At 41.8% G+C, this 15,270-nt stretch overlaps 2 protein-coding genes and 1 non-coding gene across 4 annotated transcripts; all 3 read left to right on the top strand.

Annotated features, from left to right (window-relative positions):
- The first annotated feature begins 4,409 nt into the window (after positions 1-4,409).
- LOC117840082 (probable apyrase 6) lies at positions 4,410-8,411 on the top strand. The gene is made up of 8 exons (XM_034720538.2): positions 4,410-5,039; positions 5,847-5,959; positions 6,242-6,349; positions 6,439-6,481; positions 7,070-7,255; positions 7,467-7,564; positions 7,647-7,843; positions 7,933-8,411. Exons 1-8 carry the CDS (start codon positions 4,532-4,534, stop codon positions 8,186-8,188), a joined length of 1,509 nt encoding a protein of 502 aa, XP_034576429.1. The 5' UTR covers positions 4,410-4,531; the 3' UTR covers positions 8,189-8,411.
- A 187-nt stretch (positions 8,412-8,598) lies between these two features.
- Positions 8,599-8,679, top strand: TRNAL-CAG (transfer RNA leucine (anticodon CAG)). Its single transcript has one exon. It is a non-coding gene; the product is annotated as a tRNA-Leu (tRNA).
- Positions 8,680-9,413: 734 nt separating this feature from the next.
- On the top strand, positions 9,414-15,230 carry LOC117838893 (uncharacterized protein At4g17910). 2 transcript variants are annotated; one of them, XM_034719087.2, is made up of 16 exons: positions 9,415-9,625; positions 9,719-9,782; positions 9,867-9,900; positions 10,378-10,511; positions 10,683-10,756; positions 10,894-10,972; positions 11,071-11,160; positions 11,837-11,910; positions 12,201-12,288; positions 12,736-12,862; positions 12,944-13,048; positions 13,367-13,490; positions 13,564-13,615; positions 14,109-14,153; positions 14,724-14,822; positions 14,959-15,230. In XM_034719087.2, exons 1-16 carry the CDS (start codon positions 9,570-9,572, stop codon positions 15,109-15,111), a joined length of 1,398 nt encoding a protein of 465 aa, XP_034574978.1. In that variant the 5' UTR covers positions 9,415-9,569; the 3' UTR covers positions 15,112-15,230. The 2 variants fall into 2 exon arrangements, with proteins under 2 accessions (XP_072147058.1, XP_034574978.1); XM_072290957.1 differs by lacking the exons at positions 14,109-14,153; positions 14,724-14,822; positions 14,959-15,230 and adding an exon at positions 13,781-14,026 and having other exon boundaries at positions 9,414-9,625.
- The last annotated feature ends 40 nt before the right edge of the window (positions 15,231-15,270 follow it).

Genomic DNA, 15,270 nt, shown 5'->3' with positions numbered 1-15,270 from the left:
GGTGAGACAAGTGCAAGAGCGGTCGGGTCACGAAAAAGTCATGGTGCTAAAGACCAACTACCGTAATTGGAGAGCGGTTACCCCCACCCACCCCCTCTATTTGGCGGGAAGTTAGGGTGGATTATTGGTATAAACCAATAATTATTAGGGAAAAGGAGATGTATTAGGGGACTATTGGAGCGATTTCTTTCCTGGTAATGGCAGTTTATTAGGAAATGGAACCGGTTGGAGATACTCTAACAGCCTATTATAAGAAAATAATTCCCTTAAGTCTACCTACACAATATCTCTTGAGTCTATCTACACAACATCTAACAACATGAGACCAATCAAACGGTTAAATCAGAACACTTCCCTTATCTCTTCCTTCTTCGTTCAACTTAATCCTAAGCCAGCGATATGAGTGAAGCGTGATGCAACTGCTTCCCCTATCTCTCACCCTTGCCTTCCTTCTCTTTATTTGTGCCGTCCTCCCTCTTCGCGTGGTCCTCATTTCTCACATTTGTTCAACCCGAGTGCTACTTCCCGCTCGCTCCGCCATTGCTACCTCCTCATACAAGCTCTGGTGGTGCACCACACCTTGCCGCCATCCTACACCACCACCTAACATGAGCCCAAATGCCATCTCCTACCATTGTGGCAAGAGACACCCCTTGCCTCATTATCTGGCCCACCACCCACTACCACTATGAGCCTTTTCTCGGCAATCCATTTACAATCGGAGAGTTAAGGTAAGCTCTGACCCCAAACCAGTAGACCTTGCCCTAAACCTAAATCGTCATAATCCCTAGTCGAATCTCTAGTTCAAAAAACATGACATATAGATGTACTACATCTGCTCCACAAAGAATGCAATTTTAATATTTTGAAATGGATGAGTGTGGTGGAGAAATGACACTAGCTAATACCCCTCCTTAATCACATTTGTTTTAATTAACCTGCTTTGAAAAACATTAACGACATTCAGGTTCGGTTTGGATAAAAAAATTTAATTCCCATGCGCTAGCCATTAATCTCCGAAGCAATTTCCTCTACTCAAGACCAAGACCGATAAAAATGCACGCATCAAACCGAGGCAAATTAGGCATCAAATCGGGGCAAATTAGGGGGTGTTTGGGAGACAGAGGCTAAACTTTAGCCCCTATCATATCGGATGTTTGGACACTAATTAGGAGTATTAAACATAGTCTAATTACAAAACTAATTGCACAATCCCTAGGCTAAATTGCTAGACGAATCTATTAAGTTTAATTAGTTCATGATTCGACAATGTGGTGCTAGAGTAACCATTCGCTAATGATGGATTAATTAGGCTTAATAGATTCATCTCGTGATTTAGCCTGGGGGTTCTGCTATTAGTTTTGTAATTAGCTCATGTTTAGTCCTCCTAATTAGCATCCGAATATCCGATGTGGCAGGGCTAAAGTTTAGCCCCTGGTATCCAAATGTCCCTTAAAGCTAAAAAAATGTTGTCCGAACGTCATGTATTAACGTCCGGAGGTAGTACTCTTTATGTGATTTTTTTAATGATTAGGATTATATATATTCTTTACTCTACGGAACAAGATTTCAATCACCTTAAGATAAAGGAAAATGTTTTTCCTATACGTGTTTTTAGCAACAATAACTAGACTATACGTGTTTTTAGCAACACAATACGTAGTATCGTCGGTGATGAACACCTCTATCAGTAGGGCGTCTAGATGAACGGAGACAAAGGATTTAAGCTCTTTTTAGCACGGCTCATTTCAACTTTGGCTTCATCTATTTTGCGCAAATCGAGGTACTGTAGCGTGAAAATGTTTTGTAAGTCGAAGCTAAAATGAACCAGAAGCTAGGTGAAGCTAATTTTTTTAGCTTCACCAGCTTTAGCTTCACCGGTGAAGTCGTTTTGGGAGAAACCCTCTCAAACGGCCCCTCAGTTTCAAACAGACGCTGATGCAGAAAGGATAGTTTGAAGCTCGCGGAAGTCTTGACGGTGGGCAATAAAATGTTTGCAAATCTGGCAAGATTTACAACAGTGACGGCGCATAAATCCTATCCCGTTACGCGGTGTATCTTTTGAAAGTTGCTGGCAAAAAACTCGCCCCCCAAACACCAGCAGGATGACGATCCATATATGCAACGCAAGCGCTAGCTGGAACCCCTTCATTGGCCAGCAGCACCCAGGGATGAACACATGCCAGCCGAGATCCCCAGGGGGAGCGCCGGATCGAGCCAGGATTCGTTCCCCTGCATGGCAGTAAATTTGGACGAGCTGGACGGTTCGAATAATCCCCAGCAGCATCCACCACACTTACCCCATCGGGAATCCGGGATCCGGCTGCGGGGGAGCAAGCAGAAGAGGAAGGAATTTACGTGGGGGGCGCGCGTATCCCGAATTCATGCGCGTCAGATCGCACCAGGCGTCAATGCTGAGATACAGCTCAGTTTCCAGATCGAGAAAAAATGGCGTCGCGCGCCGCCCCCGCTTATATAGCAACGCCCCCCGAGTACGTGGAGGACGAGAGAGATCGATGGGTGATGAACGGCAGCAGTTAGAGAGGCAGCAGCAGCCAACAATCGCGGCGATCATGGTGAGCGGCGGCGGCGGCGGTGGCGGGAGCAGAGAGGCCGGGAAGAAGCGGAAGGCCGCCGCGGAGGCCGTGGCCGCGGCGGCGGCGATGAGGCGGGAGCCGCGGCGCGGGCTGGGCGTGGCGGAGCTGGAGCGGATCAGGGTGGCGCTGGAGGTGGCCGAGCGCTGCTACGCCGTGCCGCCCCTGTCGGCGGCGCCGCCGCCTCAGCCGCCGGCGCTGCCTCCCACCGCTCTGGTCGTGCATGGCGCCAGCCTCGCATCGGTACGCCGTGCATCATCCATATGCACGCCAAGTAATTTCAACCGCTAGTAATTCTCAAATCACCAACCATGACGGGAATATGCATACTTTCTACTAATCTGCAGGTCGGAAATGGAGCCCTCCAACTGCAAATGCCGAGGGGGTATTTCACCCCGTACTACGTCGCCGCGCAGCAGTATGAATCATTGACCAGGCAAGTATTATTACTGCACGTAAATTACATAGAGACCTGGTCGCCTCTGATGAATGATCAAAAGAACTAGTCAACGTTGTTGTTAATAATCAACTAACATTTCGCTTGGAGATGAGAAAGGGGGTGTTTGGGAGGCATGTGCTAAATTTTAGCACATGTCACATCGGATGTTTGGACACTAATTAGGAGTATTAAACATAGTCTAATTACAAAACTAATTGCACAACCCCTAGGCTAAATCGCGAGACGAATCTATTAAGCCTAATTAGTCCATGATTTGACAATGTGGTGCTACAGTAACCATTCGCTAATGATGGATTAATTAGGCTTAATAGATTCGTCTCGCGATTTAGCCTAGGGGTTGTGCAATTAGTTTTGTAATTAGACTATGTTTAATACTCCTAATTAGTGTCCAAACATCCGATGTGACAGGTGCTAAAATTTAGCACCTGCTATCCAAACACCCCCAAAGCAGACGCCGATCGAAGACCTGGCTTGCCTGACACTCATTCTTAACGTAACGATCATTGCTGTGTGCGTCAGCAGGCTGTTTACATCCAACGGCCATGGCCATCCTCCGCCGCATCAGAACAACGGCGGCCGTCAGGCCGATCAGATTCAGAGCGCCGTCACTACTGCACTTCCTGCCACGGGGCAGGCTGCGTCATCTGAGGTAGTATATCGCTTTCGTATTGGTCAGAGTTCATTCATTTTAGAGCGACGACGTGAATATAACTGGTTTGCCCGGTCTGACCTGCAGAGCTCGTCGTCGGCGTACCAGCAGCGGCAGAGTCGCCGCCGAGCGCAGCCGCGGCGGCAGCAGCAGCAGCAGCAGCCTGTCCAGACGGCCGCAGTGCCGGCGCCCCAGGTCGCGTTCGTGGACCTCGTCGACTCCGACGACGACGACAACAACGGCGACATCGAGGAGGAGCTGGACTTGGAGCTCAGACTATAGATCAGATTAAATTTCCTGTCGTTGACGATCCGGTGTTCAATTCTTTGTTCTTTTGCATAGATGGAAATTAAAGCTGTCAAAAATTCTTTGTACCTGCATGCTCCTTAGATTCCCGTTGTGCAGACCAATTGTTATGTTACTCAAGACAAGATTATTCTTATATTATATCCGTATCTCTGAGTAAATCAATAAAGTTTTTTTTAATTATTGAAAAAGAATACTAGTATTTGTAGTGGAGTAATTCTCAAGGAAGGAACTCATGGAAAATTGGAAATGGAATCCGTAAGTGGGGGCACTCGCACAGTTCACTTTAGGAACTTGAGAAGTACGTCATCATGGTGCGTTGACGTAAACACTGAGGCGCCTTCCGAGCGCCTACCCGTACTATAAAACCGCTCCTCCGCAATTTTAAAAACAATGTAAAAATATATAATAAAAAATAAAATAAAAGCTCGACGTCGTCGTCACCTCTCTCGCCGTCGAGGAATCACGGCGGGCGGCGGCGTCGGCGGCGGCCTGGGGTCCGGGTCCCGGCCGCTCACCACCATGCCCGACCCCACCACCAAACCCCCCTCGCCGCGCCCGCGCCGCCGCCGCAGGCTCTGCGGCCTCTGCCTCGGCACCGCGCTCCTCGCCCTCCTCGTCTCCGCGCTCGTCCACGCCGTCGCCCCGCCGCGGGGGCGTCGCGCTCCCTCCTCCGCGTGCTTCTCCGTCATCATAGACGGCGGCAGCACGGGCACCCGGGCACACGTCTTCGCCGCGGGGCCCGACGGCCGCCCGGATCTGGCGCGCTCCGCCGTGATGCGCGTGACCCCGGGCCTATCGTCCTTCGCAGCCGACCCGGCGCGTGCCGGGGAGTCGCTGCGGCCGCTGATAGAATTCGCGAGGGAGAAGATTGGTGCCGCCGCTGCGGAGTCGGAGGTGAGGCTGATGGCCACCGCCGGGCTGCGACTGCTCGAGGAGCACGCCCAGGAGGCGATCTTGGCGTCCTGCAGGGAGGTGCTCCGGGCCTCTGGATTCCGGTTCGAGGACGCGTGGGCCAAGGTGATCCCAGGTACTGCCGCGCCCCTTGCCATTTCCTTCCGCTGGAGAAGTGATTGCAGTTTAGCTCTAATGGTCAGCTGTTGGTTGCAATGCGGATAGGGAACTGGATGTTTAAATGAAAAGATGACTAGTGCTATAAATTGGAAATGCTAATTGCTAAATATGTAGACAATGTAGTGGAGATGCAGCTTGCTGTGGATGCCTTTATAATACGTGTTGAGCTGCCAGTTCTGAGATCGGTTTCCTTGGATTTTACAAGATGAATTTTGTTGCTTGATTAACCGAAAATCAACAAATTGAATCAAAACAACGGGAAGCAGTTATCTAAAAGAATGTACATAGTTGGAATTAGTAAGCATAAAAGTTGTTCGGGGTATGGTATATCTGAGTGCCTTTTATGTCATTAGCTGAAATACTTTCCAACTTAGGGGGTGTTTTCTTCCACTGTCTTATTTTTAGCACGTGTCACATCGAATGTTTAGATACTAATTAGGAGTATTAAACGTAGACTATTTACAAAACCAATTACATAAGTGGAGGCTAAACGGCGAGACGAATCTATTAAGCCTAATTAAGCCTAATTAATCCATCATTAGCAAATATTTACTGTAGCAACACATTGTCAAATCATGGACTAATTAGGCTTAATAGATTCGTCTCGCTGTTTAGCCTCGACTTATGTAATGGGTTTTGTAGATAGTCTACGTTTAATACTCCTAATTAGTATCTAAACATTTGATGTGACGGGTGCTAAAAATAATTCAGTGGAAGAAAACAGGGCCTTATATGTTTACACTTGCTGGTACCCCTTTTACAGGCTCTGATGAAGGCATCTATGCTTGGGTTGCGGCAAATTATGCTCTTGGCAGACTTGGAGGGGATCCTAACAAAACTGTTGGAATAATTGAACTTGGGGGCGCTTCAGCTCAGGTTCAGCGATGAGCACATATACAGCTTTTGTGATCCTTTGCTCTTGGATCTTGTATCCACTTGTTTAATGCTAATAAGTTCCTAATAGTATAGTAAGGATTCAATGCTAATAAGTTCCTGAAATCTTGATTTTGATACGCTTTATAAATGGCTTCTGTAATATAGGATGGCTAAATTCCACCTACAGTTTCTTGATGCCAATACACATACTAGCTTGTTCTTATGGTCATATTCCAAAGATATGGTTTTTGTACCAAAATAACTGTTGTTGTTTTGTTTCAGCTGACCTTTGTTTCTGATGAAGTACTTCCTCCTGAACTGTCAAATAATTTTATTTTCGGTGAAACAACATACACTCTATATACCAACAGCTTTTTAAACTTTGGTCAAGTGAGTTATATCCACATACTCTTGTACTTTGTATAATCTTGTGATCCTACAATAGATTAACCAGCTGATCAAATCATTTCCTTCCACAGAATGCAGCTCAAGACTCGTTCCATGAAATACTGTGGTCAAGAGGTATTTATTTGGATTTTAACTTTTTCGTATTCTGTGGGTGCAAGAATATAACCAGTCTAGACTCGCTACCCTTGGAATCATGGTTTTTGAGGTGTTGATGGCGTCCTGTGGCGTCGGGGACATGCCTGTACACCTAGGCGACGCCGTAAAAACATGCTTGCAATGATAATTAGGAATTCAGTACCTGATGTACAAGGGAAACTAAGTCTCTGAAATCTGAGTGGATAATTCATTCACTAAACTAGATGCTACTTAATCAACAGAATGCCAACAAGTAATACTTACTACAACTATTCTGGTATGCTGTGCAAGTTAAAGTGTACCTGGACCATAGTTCAAAATAACCTGAGTCATTTTTGCAGTTAAAGTGTACCTGAACACTTGATTGTATGTTTCTGTACCAGTTATATTCGTCATTCCATTAGCTTATTATATGTCCGGTAACTAAACAGAGTGTATGATGTGTAGGAAACAAGAAGGGACTAATAGATTCAGTTTTCTATAATTGCACTGTATGGTCTAAACAGCTACTAAGTATTAAGCACCAAGCGAAGTGTCTCTTCAAGTTCATCACTTGTGCGATTGCAGGCTCTTCCAAAAATAATACACTTGTTGACCCATGTGCTCCTAGAGGATATTCACGCAATGAAGAAGTAATGGTGAGGACAAGCGGTTCTTCAAGATCAACACTAGAGAACCAATATGTTGATAGTGGGAATGGAAACTTTACAGAATGTAGATCCTCTTCCCTGCTTTTACTGCAAAAAGGAAAGGGTAAGAACTATATGCAAAACTGCAAACTCTGTTCAGTTGACATTAAAATCGCTTGAAGCCAGATGTTCTTAACTGGTGCATTAAGCCAATATCTTTTGCAAATCTTATGCACTCAAAATATTTTGCTGAACTATTTCTTAATTCTGACTGAACAAGCTCAACTGAGCATGATGTCTTAGAGATTAGTGCCACATTTATCTCGTAAATGCAGAAAAGTGCCAGTATGAACAATGCCACCTGGGATCTACGTTCGTACCTGAGCTGCGTGGATACTTCCTGGCAACTGAAAATTTCTATTTTACTTCAAAGGTGTATTACTTGTTTCTTGTTTCTCTTTTTGCATGTCAACGGTTTCTTCTGACACTTTTAACTCCTGCACATTCTCTGTCAGTTCTTTGGACTTAAGAAGTCTTCATCTCTATCGGATTTCGTGCTTGCTGGAGAACAAGTTTGCAACCAGGATTTGTCCACTCTTAGGAAAAAGTACCCTAATAGGTCAGATGAAGATTTCTCACGGTATTGCTTCTCATCGGCATACATTGTGGCTCTACTGCATGACAGTCTTGGTGTACCACTGGATGACAAGAGGCAAGCATATTGAACACGCCAATATTCCTCAGTTCAATTTTCTCCAAGCGATCTCATATGCTTAGCTAACTTACTATTCTCCTTATCAGGATTGAGTATTCCAACCAGGTTGGAGACATTCAGGTGGAATGGGCCCTAGGAGCTTTCATTACATTGATGCAACATTTAAGTTTAAAGCCATCACACACTGCTGCAGCATCAACCCATAGCAATAGACCATTGTTTGCTGTGGTGGGGATGTTTCTTTTGTGTGGAGCATTTTTGGTGTCAAGATGGAGGAAGCCCAAGACAAAAATTATATACGACTTAGAGAAAGGCCGATACATCATAACACGCATCAGCTGACGCTGACCCTTGTGCAGAGGAAGTATATTTATACGACAGGAATAGATTTTGTGTTGTACAACAATGTACAAGTTCAATTCTTTGTGTTCTTGATCTTAGGTAGCAGAGTCGGGTGGGTGGAGCATGGAAGATAGCATATTTGTGCGTACAGAAGAATGTGTAGAACATTTTGTCATGTGCTAATTGTATTCTTTTGATGAATAAATATAGTGATTTTGGCTCACGATATGAGCTCCGTACCTTTTCATTATGTATATATTAAGATACTGTCATACTTTAGTATGGAGTCCTAATTTTTGGTGACTGGTGTTCATGGAAACTATACAGGGAAGCAAGAGCTCGGCTGAATTGTTTGACGCCTCTAGCCCCCAAAATGTGATATAAACTATATTATAGCAACGAAATAACAAGTCAAGATGGCCGAGTTGGTCTAAGGCGCCAGTTTCAGGTACTGGTCCGAAAGGGCATGGGTTCGAATCCCATTCTTGACATTGTTTTTTTTTTAACTTGCTATATTTTTTTAGGGGGCGTTTGGTTCCATCGAATGTTTAGGAGGGCGTTTGGTTCCCTTTATTTATTTTTAGCACTTAGAATCCATTACACAAGTGGAGGCTAAACGGAGATGAATCTATTAAGTCTAATTAATCTATCATTAGCAAATGTTTACTATGATGGGTGCTAAAAATAATCAAGAGTAACCAAACCGGGCCTTATTTAACCCCTTCCTGTGTTTTGCTCGCGGCTAACTTTCAACCATTAAATGTAAATCCGAGCTAGGCCAATTTTCAACAAAATTACTAGTACTAAAACTTTAAAGATTATCAGAACTTCTGAAAAACATTAATTTTCTGTTATAACGTTTAGATTTGTGTATGGCGACTTGTTGTATCTTTGACCATTGCTGCTTTTGCAGTCTCACGCGTATACTTGCAATTATCTCTTAACAAATCCAAATCAATGATCCAGTCTTCACTTTTCGTAACTCAAGATGGATCTTCGCTCAAAAAAAGAAAAAAAGATAAAGAAATCATCATTATAGTACAAAATGCAAATCAGCCTACCTTCTTTCATCGAGAAAGACAAATCCGACCGTAGAGCCGGAGTCCTTTCTCTTTACGTGGGCTGATAATAGACCTGGGCTGATCCAAACTTATGGGCCAGAGAAGCCCATAAACTCGTAAAGGCTATGTAATTAGTCAATAAAAGCCCTTTGGACCAAGATCTGGGCCACGCCCTGTGCGAATTAGAGATTTTTCACTTCGCCCTCCTCCGCCGCAGACCGCTGCTGCTGCCCGCCGTCGGCCATCTCTGACGCCTTCCCAGCGGTTCTCCTCGCCTTTGCCGCCTCCGTCCCCGCGCCCCTCGAGTCTCGACGCCGGCGATGGAGAGCCGCCTCCTCGACAAGTCCCTGAACCCGAACAAGCTCCTCAAGGAGCAGTAAGTCCAGCGTCCCAAGCCAGACCTGAGGCTGCGATCCCGACCGCTCCCCTTCTCGACCTTAACCGCTACCTCTCCGCCTTGGTGATGCAGATTCGTGAGCAACCTGACGGGGTCCTCCTTGACGGAGATCGCGGCTCTCTCCACCATCGTGCCGGTGACCTGATTCAAATCTCTTGCCAATTTTTTCTGTATGCGCGCACACGGAGTTGAGATTTGACTTCCCTTTTATGGTGCGTAGGCATTGGTGGTTCTGAGGAAGTGGAGCAGCGGAGGTCAGTTCATTTGAAATGCTGTCAATTCTGATATCCTATCACATTGTAGTGTAAGGCTTACCAATTCAGTAGCCACGACAAATCTGCAAGTGAGCTTCAATAATATGAACTTGGAAATCAAATTGCTACTATGCTGCAGTTTTGCAGATTTGGCTTGTGGATCTGTTTTGTGCAAATTGTGAGATTCAACAATAAGTCCAAATTCTTCAACTGTATCAGCATAGAATATAAATAAGTGTTAGTTTTTTTGTTAAAAATTCTACCATGTCCCCCTCCATTTTTAAGATTGATGGTAAAACTGATGACTGATGCTATACATTAAGCCATACGTGCCAACTATACTCTCTGTATCTTTTAAGTGTGGCCTTTTAAATTTTCTCAGCATTAATTAACAAATAAGCAGAACACCTTTTTGTTTTCCATGTATGGAGTTCATCCGACAGAGGACAATACTTACCTTGTTTCATCATGTTTTAGATAATACTAGGAGGGATGCAGCGAAGAAAAATGGTGATAGAGTTCTTCCTGTTCGTAAAGATTGGATGCAGTACTTCTGTACACTGGTTGTAGATTATCTCACTGTTGTATTGCCAGTTCTTTTGGTTTTCACAGTAAGTACCCCTTCTCTGCATTCATTTAGCTTAGATGCCAGTATTTCTTAACTAAAAGGGATCAAAGAGCTCGTAAAGAAACAAGCTTTAGTACAGGGCATACATTAAACATTTTTTAGTTAGAAGCAAAGTAAAATAGTGATCCTTGGGTTATTCCTTGTTTTCTCGCAGGTCTTAGATGAATGGGCTTATATGTGTTCTATTTCTCTTGTAATCCTGATAGCTGTCTACATCATGTTTAAAAGGTATTTGATATGAGCTATTATGCCTAATTTTGTTGAAAGCCATTTTAGATTATGCCATTCTAAAGTGCACTTTTATATTTTCCTTCTTGCAACACAGCCAATGATGTTCTTGAATTGATGTAATCCTATGCTCCCAGGTCTCAGTCTCATCTTAAAGCTGGACTCAGTCAACTGCCTTCACTAAGGGCAGATATATCTTCTTACCGAGTGTCAGTGGTGTGCAAAAGTTTATTAATTAGAAAATTTATTAATCCTTCAGTACTAGACATGTAGGAGCACTATTGAAATATCAAAACTGGTTACACAATCTGTAGGTTCTAGTGACATGTTTGTGCATATTAGCGGTGGACTTCAAAATCTTTCCAAGACGCTATGCCAAAGCTGAAACATATGGTAGTGGCATCGTAAGTCATTCTTCAGCCTATTTTTTATTTCCTTTCAGTTTTTCTTATCTTTATCTCTTCATCATCGATATTGCTAATCGTTAGAGTATATATTCATGTCTTGTATGTCGAGTATAAGAGGGTTTTGTGCATATTTGTCCGCACCTGTGCGTGTATTGCTTGGACCTGGAATCCTCATGATGAATATAAGTGCTATTCATATCACAAATAATCGTGAACCTTCTGTGCATACACACCACCTTCTACAAATTGTTCATACAGTCATAATAATGTTTAGATTGTTAATGATATGTCAATGTATGAGCATATGAATTTATTATTTTGATTCAGTGAACAGAATTTCGGTCATAAAACAGGAACTGATAATCATCTGTTGTCATCTTCTGTTTCTGTCTTGCACAAGCAATTGCCTTTTATTTATTTTATTTCTATAAATGGCATGGAAGGAACACCTATAATCCAAATTTTTGTTGTATCTTAGTTATTATTTGAATTACTTTTGACCTCTTGTCTACAAATCATTCTTTGCTTACTGTTTTCAAGTTTGAACCTATGCTGTCATTCACAATTTTGAATCTATTTACTACTATTTTTGAAAGTTCAGAAATTGTGATGTACAATCTGAAATCAGCTTCCCATTTTAATGATGTTAAGAATTTGACACATGGTCTAACAGATGGATCTTGGAGTAGGATCTTTTGTAGTGGCTAACGCACTGGTATCTAGACAAGCACGAAACATAACCACAATGTAAGTCCTTAATTATGATTTTATATCATTTATCATAACCAAAATATCTCCAGGGATACTTAGACACTTGGATTATGTGTGCTGCACTGCACGACATATGTCCACTGACATCTGATCCTCCTTTTCTAGTTTTAATCACTAAAAAGTAGATTTTTCAATGATTTCACTGTTTGAATTTGTTAATATTATTGTACAAGTACAGCAGTTTCTGTTTGATAGGTCTGCCAGTAAACAATAGTTTACCACATTCATATAACGTATCATGCAATTTTCCTGCTTGTGTTCCTTAGGAGTTTCAGGACAGCACTGAGTTCCATAAGTCCACTAGTATTTCTTGGCTTTGCTCGCATTCTCTCCACATCGGGTGTTGATTATCAGGTGCTTTTCTTGTTTCTTTATACCAACTACATACATTTATCAATTACTTATTCAGTCATTCATTATAATTGCCACATGCCCTGATATGGAACCTACTTCGTGTGTGTATGCCATTCATGCAACTTTTGTTGCCTTTTTTTCCCAGTGATCTATATTATCATGCTCGTTTCCTCTTTTCTGGACACTGAAGCCCTATTACACAGAACAGAACTTGATATATTTTTTTAATACACAGGAGAACTGTGCACCATTTCATTAAGAAGAGTTAAAAATTTACAAGAACCCCACACATTCTAAACCCAAACATACCAGCATATTTTCTTTTCGGTAATACTGAAAATGGAGTGATCGGGTATCAATTTGCCTGGCGCAATAGAGAAGTTATTAAGCAATTCCATATATGAATGCTGTATTCTGAAGACACTACTTCTGCTCATTATCTTGTAGGTTCATGTAGGAGAATATGGTGTTCACTGGAACTTCTTTTTCACCCTTGCAGCTGTTTCTATTCTCACATCCATTGTCAGGATTCATCCAAAGCATTGTGGCCTAGTTGGTCTGCTTATCCTTGCAGGTACAGACATTTCCAGTTTGGTTTGATGGACTTTATGTTACAATAATCCTTTTTAAGGTCCATCTCTGTGCTTTATTTCAGGATACCAGATTTGGCTATCTTCTGGATTGAATGAGTACCTCATTTCTGATAAAAGAAGTGCTGATTTAATCAGCCAGAATAAGGAAGGCATTTATAGTATACTTGGTAACAAACATACTCTACATAGCTTATCATTTGTTTCATTAAAAAGCTGAGAAACATATAGCCACGCAACCTTGTCAGCATGCAGATGCAGGCATAAATGCAGGTTCTTTACACATGCATTTTACTAACTTTTGTCGTTATTTCTTTTTACCCTATTTCTGTATGCTACACATAATTTCTTACTTTGCAAAGGTTAAGTACACACTAATTAGCTATTGGGTCCTTTTAATAGCTGCACGCCATAAATTTGCATGCATTTTATTTTAAAATTTCTGTAACATTATGCATTCTATTAATTGATTTCCTCCCATGACACAGGGTATTGGGGTATGTTTCTAATTGGTGTTTCTCTGGGTTACTATCTGTTTGTTGATACCAGTTTAAAAGGCAAGAACAGGAACACTCAAGTGGTAAAAGTCTGGGTTCTTGCCGCATCATTTTGGTAAGAAACAATAAGCACATGCATAATTACTGTTTTTAATATTTTCTGACCATTTCACATGTAATGCTTATAGGATTTTGGCAATCATCCTTGATAGCTATATTGAGAGGGTTTCTCGGCGAATGGTAAGATACTAATTTTGGAGACCTTTTACTCATGAAATCAATCGTGCTAAAGCCATCTTAGCGAATATTTTAAAAGTTACTCTGCAATGTCAAACCAGGTTTTTTCTATTTGTAGAGCAGAATATTGTGGTCTTAACACTGAAACGAAAAAGTTATGTTGGTCAGGAAACTTATAGTGCTTAAATGGATGATTATGGTGCAAAAGGAATTGCGGCATTTAAATTTAGAGTAAGTAATGATATAAAAACATTTAAACACTTAATCAATCTCATAAAAACCCTCAGACAAAGTTATAATTTGTCCAAACAAGTCAGATTTCTTTACATACTCTCTTGAGAAGTTTGGCAATTTCTTTTCATTTAGATTAGGAAACAGGCACGTTCCCAAATTCCCAAGTTGCCAATGAAGCCTAACTTTTTTCTGACCAGTCTATAGATTTAGTCAGAAGTTAGTACATGTAGCTTAAAAATTGATCAAGGTGTTCATTTTGCAGTGCAACTTCGCTTATGTTATGCTTGTTTTCGGCCAGAATTTTCAGGTATTTCTCGTTCTCTTATAAAATTATAATATATATTCATTGTCACATTGGAACTCTCAAGTCAAATTTGTCTTTTCTTTCACATTTTGCAATGTCTCTTTGTACATCAAACATTGAACAATCTAGGACTACATCATGAATATGACACAACATAACAAGAACAATATGTACTTTGTTTGATGATGCCTACAAATTATCCCCATAATGAAGCCAAAGGAAGCCAAGGCATTAGGAACAAATTATTATATGCAGTCTTGTATTTTGTTATCTTTCAATCAATATGTCGTACATATTTCCACTCAATATAACGTTCACAGTCACAGCATGGCCCCAAAATTTCATCTCTTTTATGATCGGGGAGCAACTTTGTCATATGATCAGACTCATGCAAATTAGGAAAGGTGGGTTTCATAGCCACGAAATTCATTACTTACCCGAATAAATGAACGTGCTTCCTTAAGGGGGTCTACCAACGATGAGCTTCCCTGGGTTTTTGTCTTTTAGTTGATGTTAGGTCTATTTCTTTGCTCATGCTCCACTGTTTATGCTGACTGTGATTATCCAATATAGGTTTTATCCATCCTCACATTAGCAGGGTTTATTTCATATGAAAAGAACTTGGTTCTTGAAGATGCATTCAATCAAAATATGCTTGGTTCATTCCTTCTGGTAAGATCATCGCTTGCTTTCTTTTTTGACTGGAAAATGAAACTTCTTGAATAAATTAACCTCACTGCATTTTCTTGAAAGTTATTCCATTGCCAGGTTAAATGAACTGAAACTTAAGTGCCTTTTGTTCTTCCAGGCAAATATCCTAACTGGTCTGGTAAATCTCTCTGTTGACACGCTCTCTGCCTCTTCGCTCACTGCCTTCATGATTCTGTCAGTATACACCTTTACTTTATGCATGGTTACTGGCCTTGCCCATTTTTTCGGTGTTAGAATGAAATTCTGGTGAATTGTAAGCTAGCATTTGATATGCTGTATGTATTCATTAACTTGTCAGCAAGCTAGTAGCTCGCTTGAAATAAAACTAAATATTTTTTATGAGAAAATCAAAACCAAATTGCAGCCTAACTAGTTGATCGAGTCATTAACTCTTCCTATAGTCTAGATC

Source organism: Setaria viridis, chromosome 9 (genome assembly GCF_005286985.2).
Source record: "Setaria viridis chromosome 9, Setaria_viridis_v4.0, whole genome shotgun sequence".
In the NCBI taxonomy this organism is placed as follows: domain Eukaryota; kingdom Viridiplantae; phylum Streptophyta; class Magnoliopsida; order Poales; family Poaceae; genus Setaria; species Setaria viridis.
The sequence above is the reverse complement of the archived record's forward strand: the minus strand, read 5'-3'. Positions and strand labels throughout refer to the sequence as shown.

Coding starts and splice junctions, on each gene's coding strand:
- LOC117838893 (XM_034719087.2), top strand. CDS start 9,570: ATGGAGAGCCGCCTCCTCGACAAGTCCCTGAACCCGAACAAGCTCCTC. Junction 10,757..10,893: donor GTCTACATCATGTTTAAAAG/GTATTTGATATG, acceptor CTATGCTCCCAG/GTCTCAGTCTCATCTTAAAG. Junction 12,289..12,735: donor CATCGGGTGTTGATTATCAG/GTGCTTTTCTTG, acceptor ATTATCTTGTAG/GTTCATGTAGGAGAATATGG.
- LOC117840082 (XM_034720538.2), top strand. CDS start 4,532: ATGCCCGACCCCACCACCAAACCCCCCTCGCCGCGCCCGCGCCGCCGC. Junction 6,482..7,069: donor TGAAATACTGTGGTCAAGAG/GTATTTATTTGG, acceptor GTGCGATTGCAG/GCTCTTCCAAAAATAATACA. Junction 7,565..7,646: donor ATTTCTATTTTACTTCAAAG/GTGTATTACTTG, acceptor ATTCTCTGTCAG/TTCTTTGGACTTAAGAAGTC.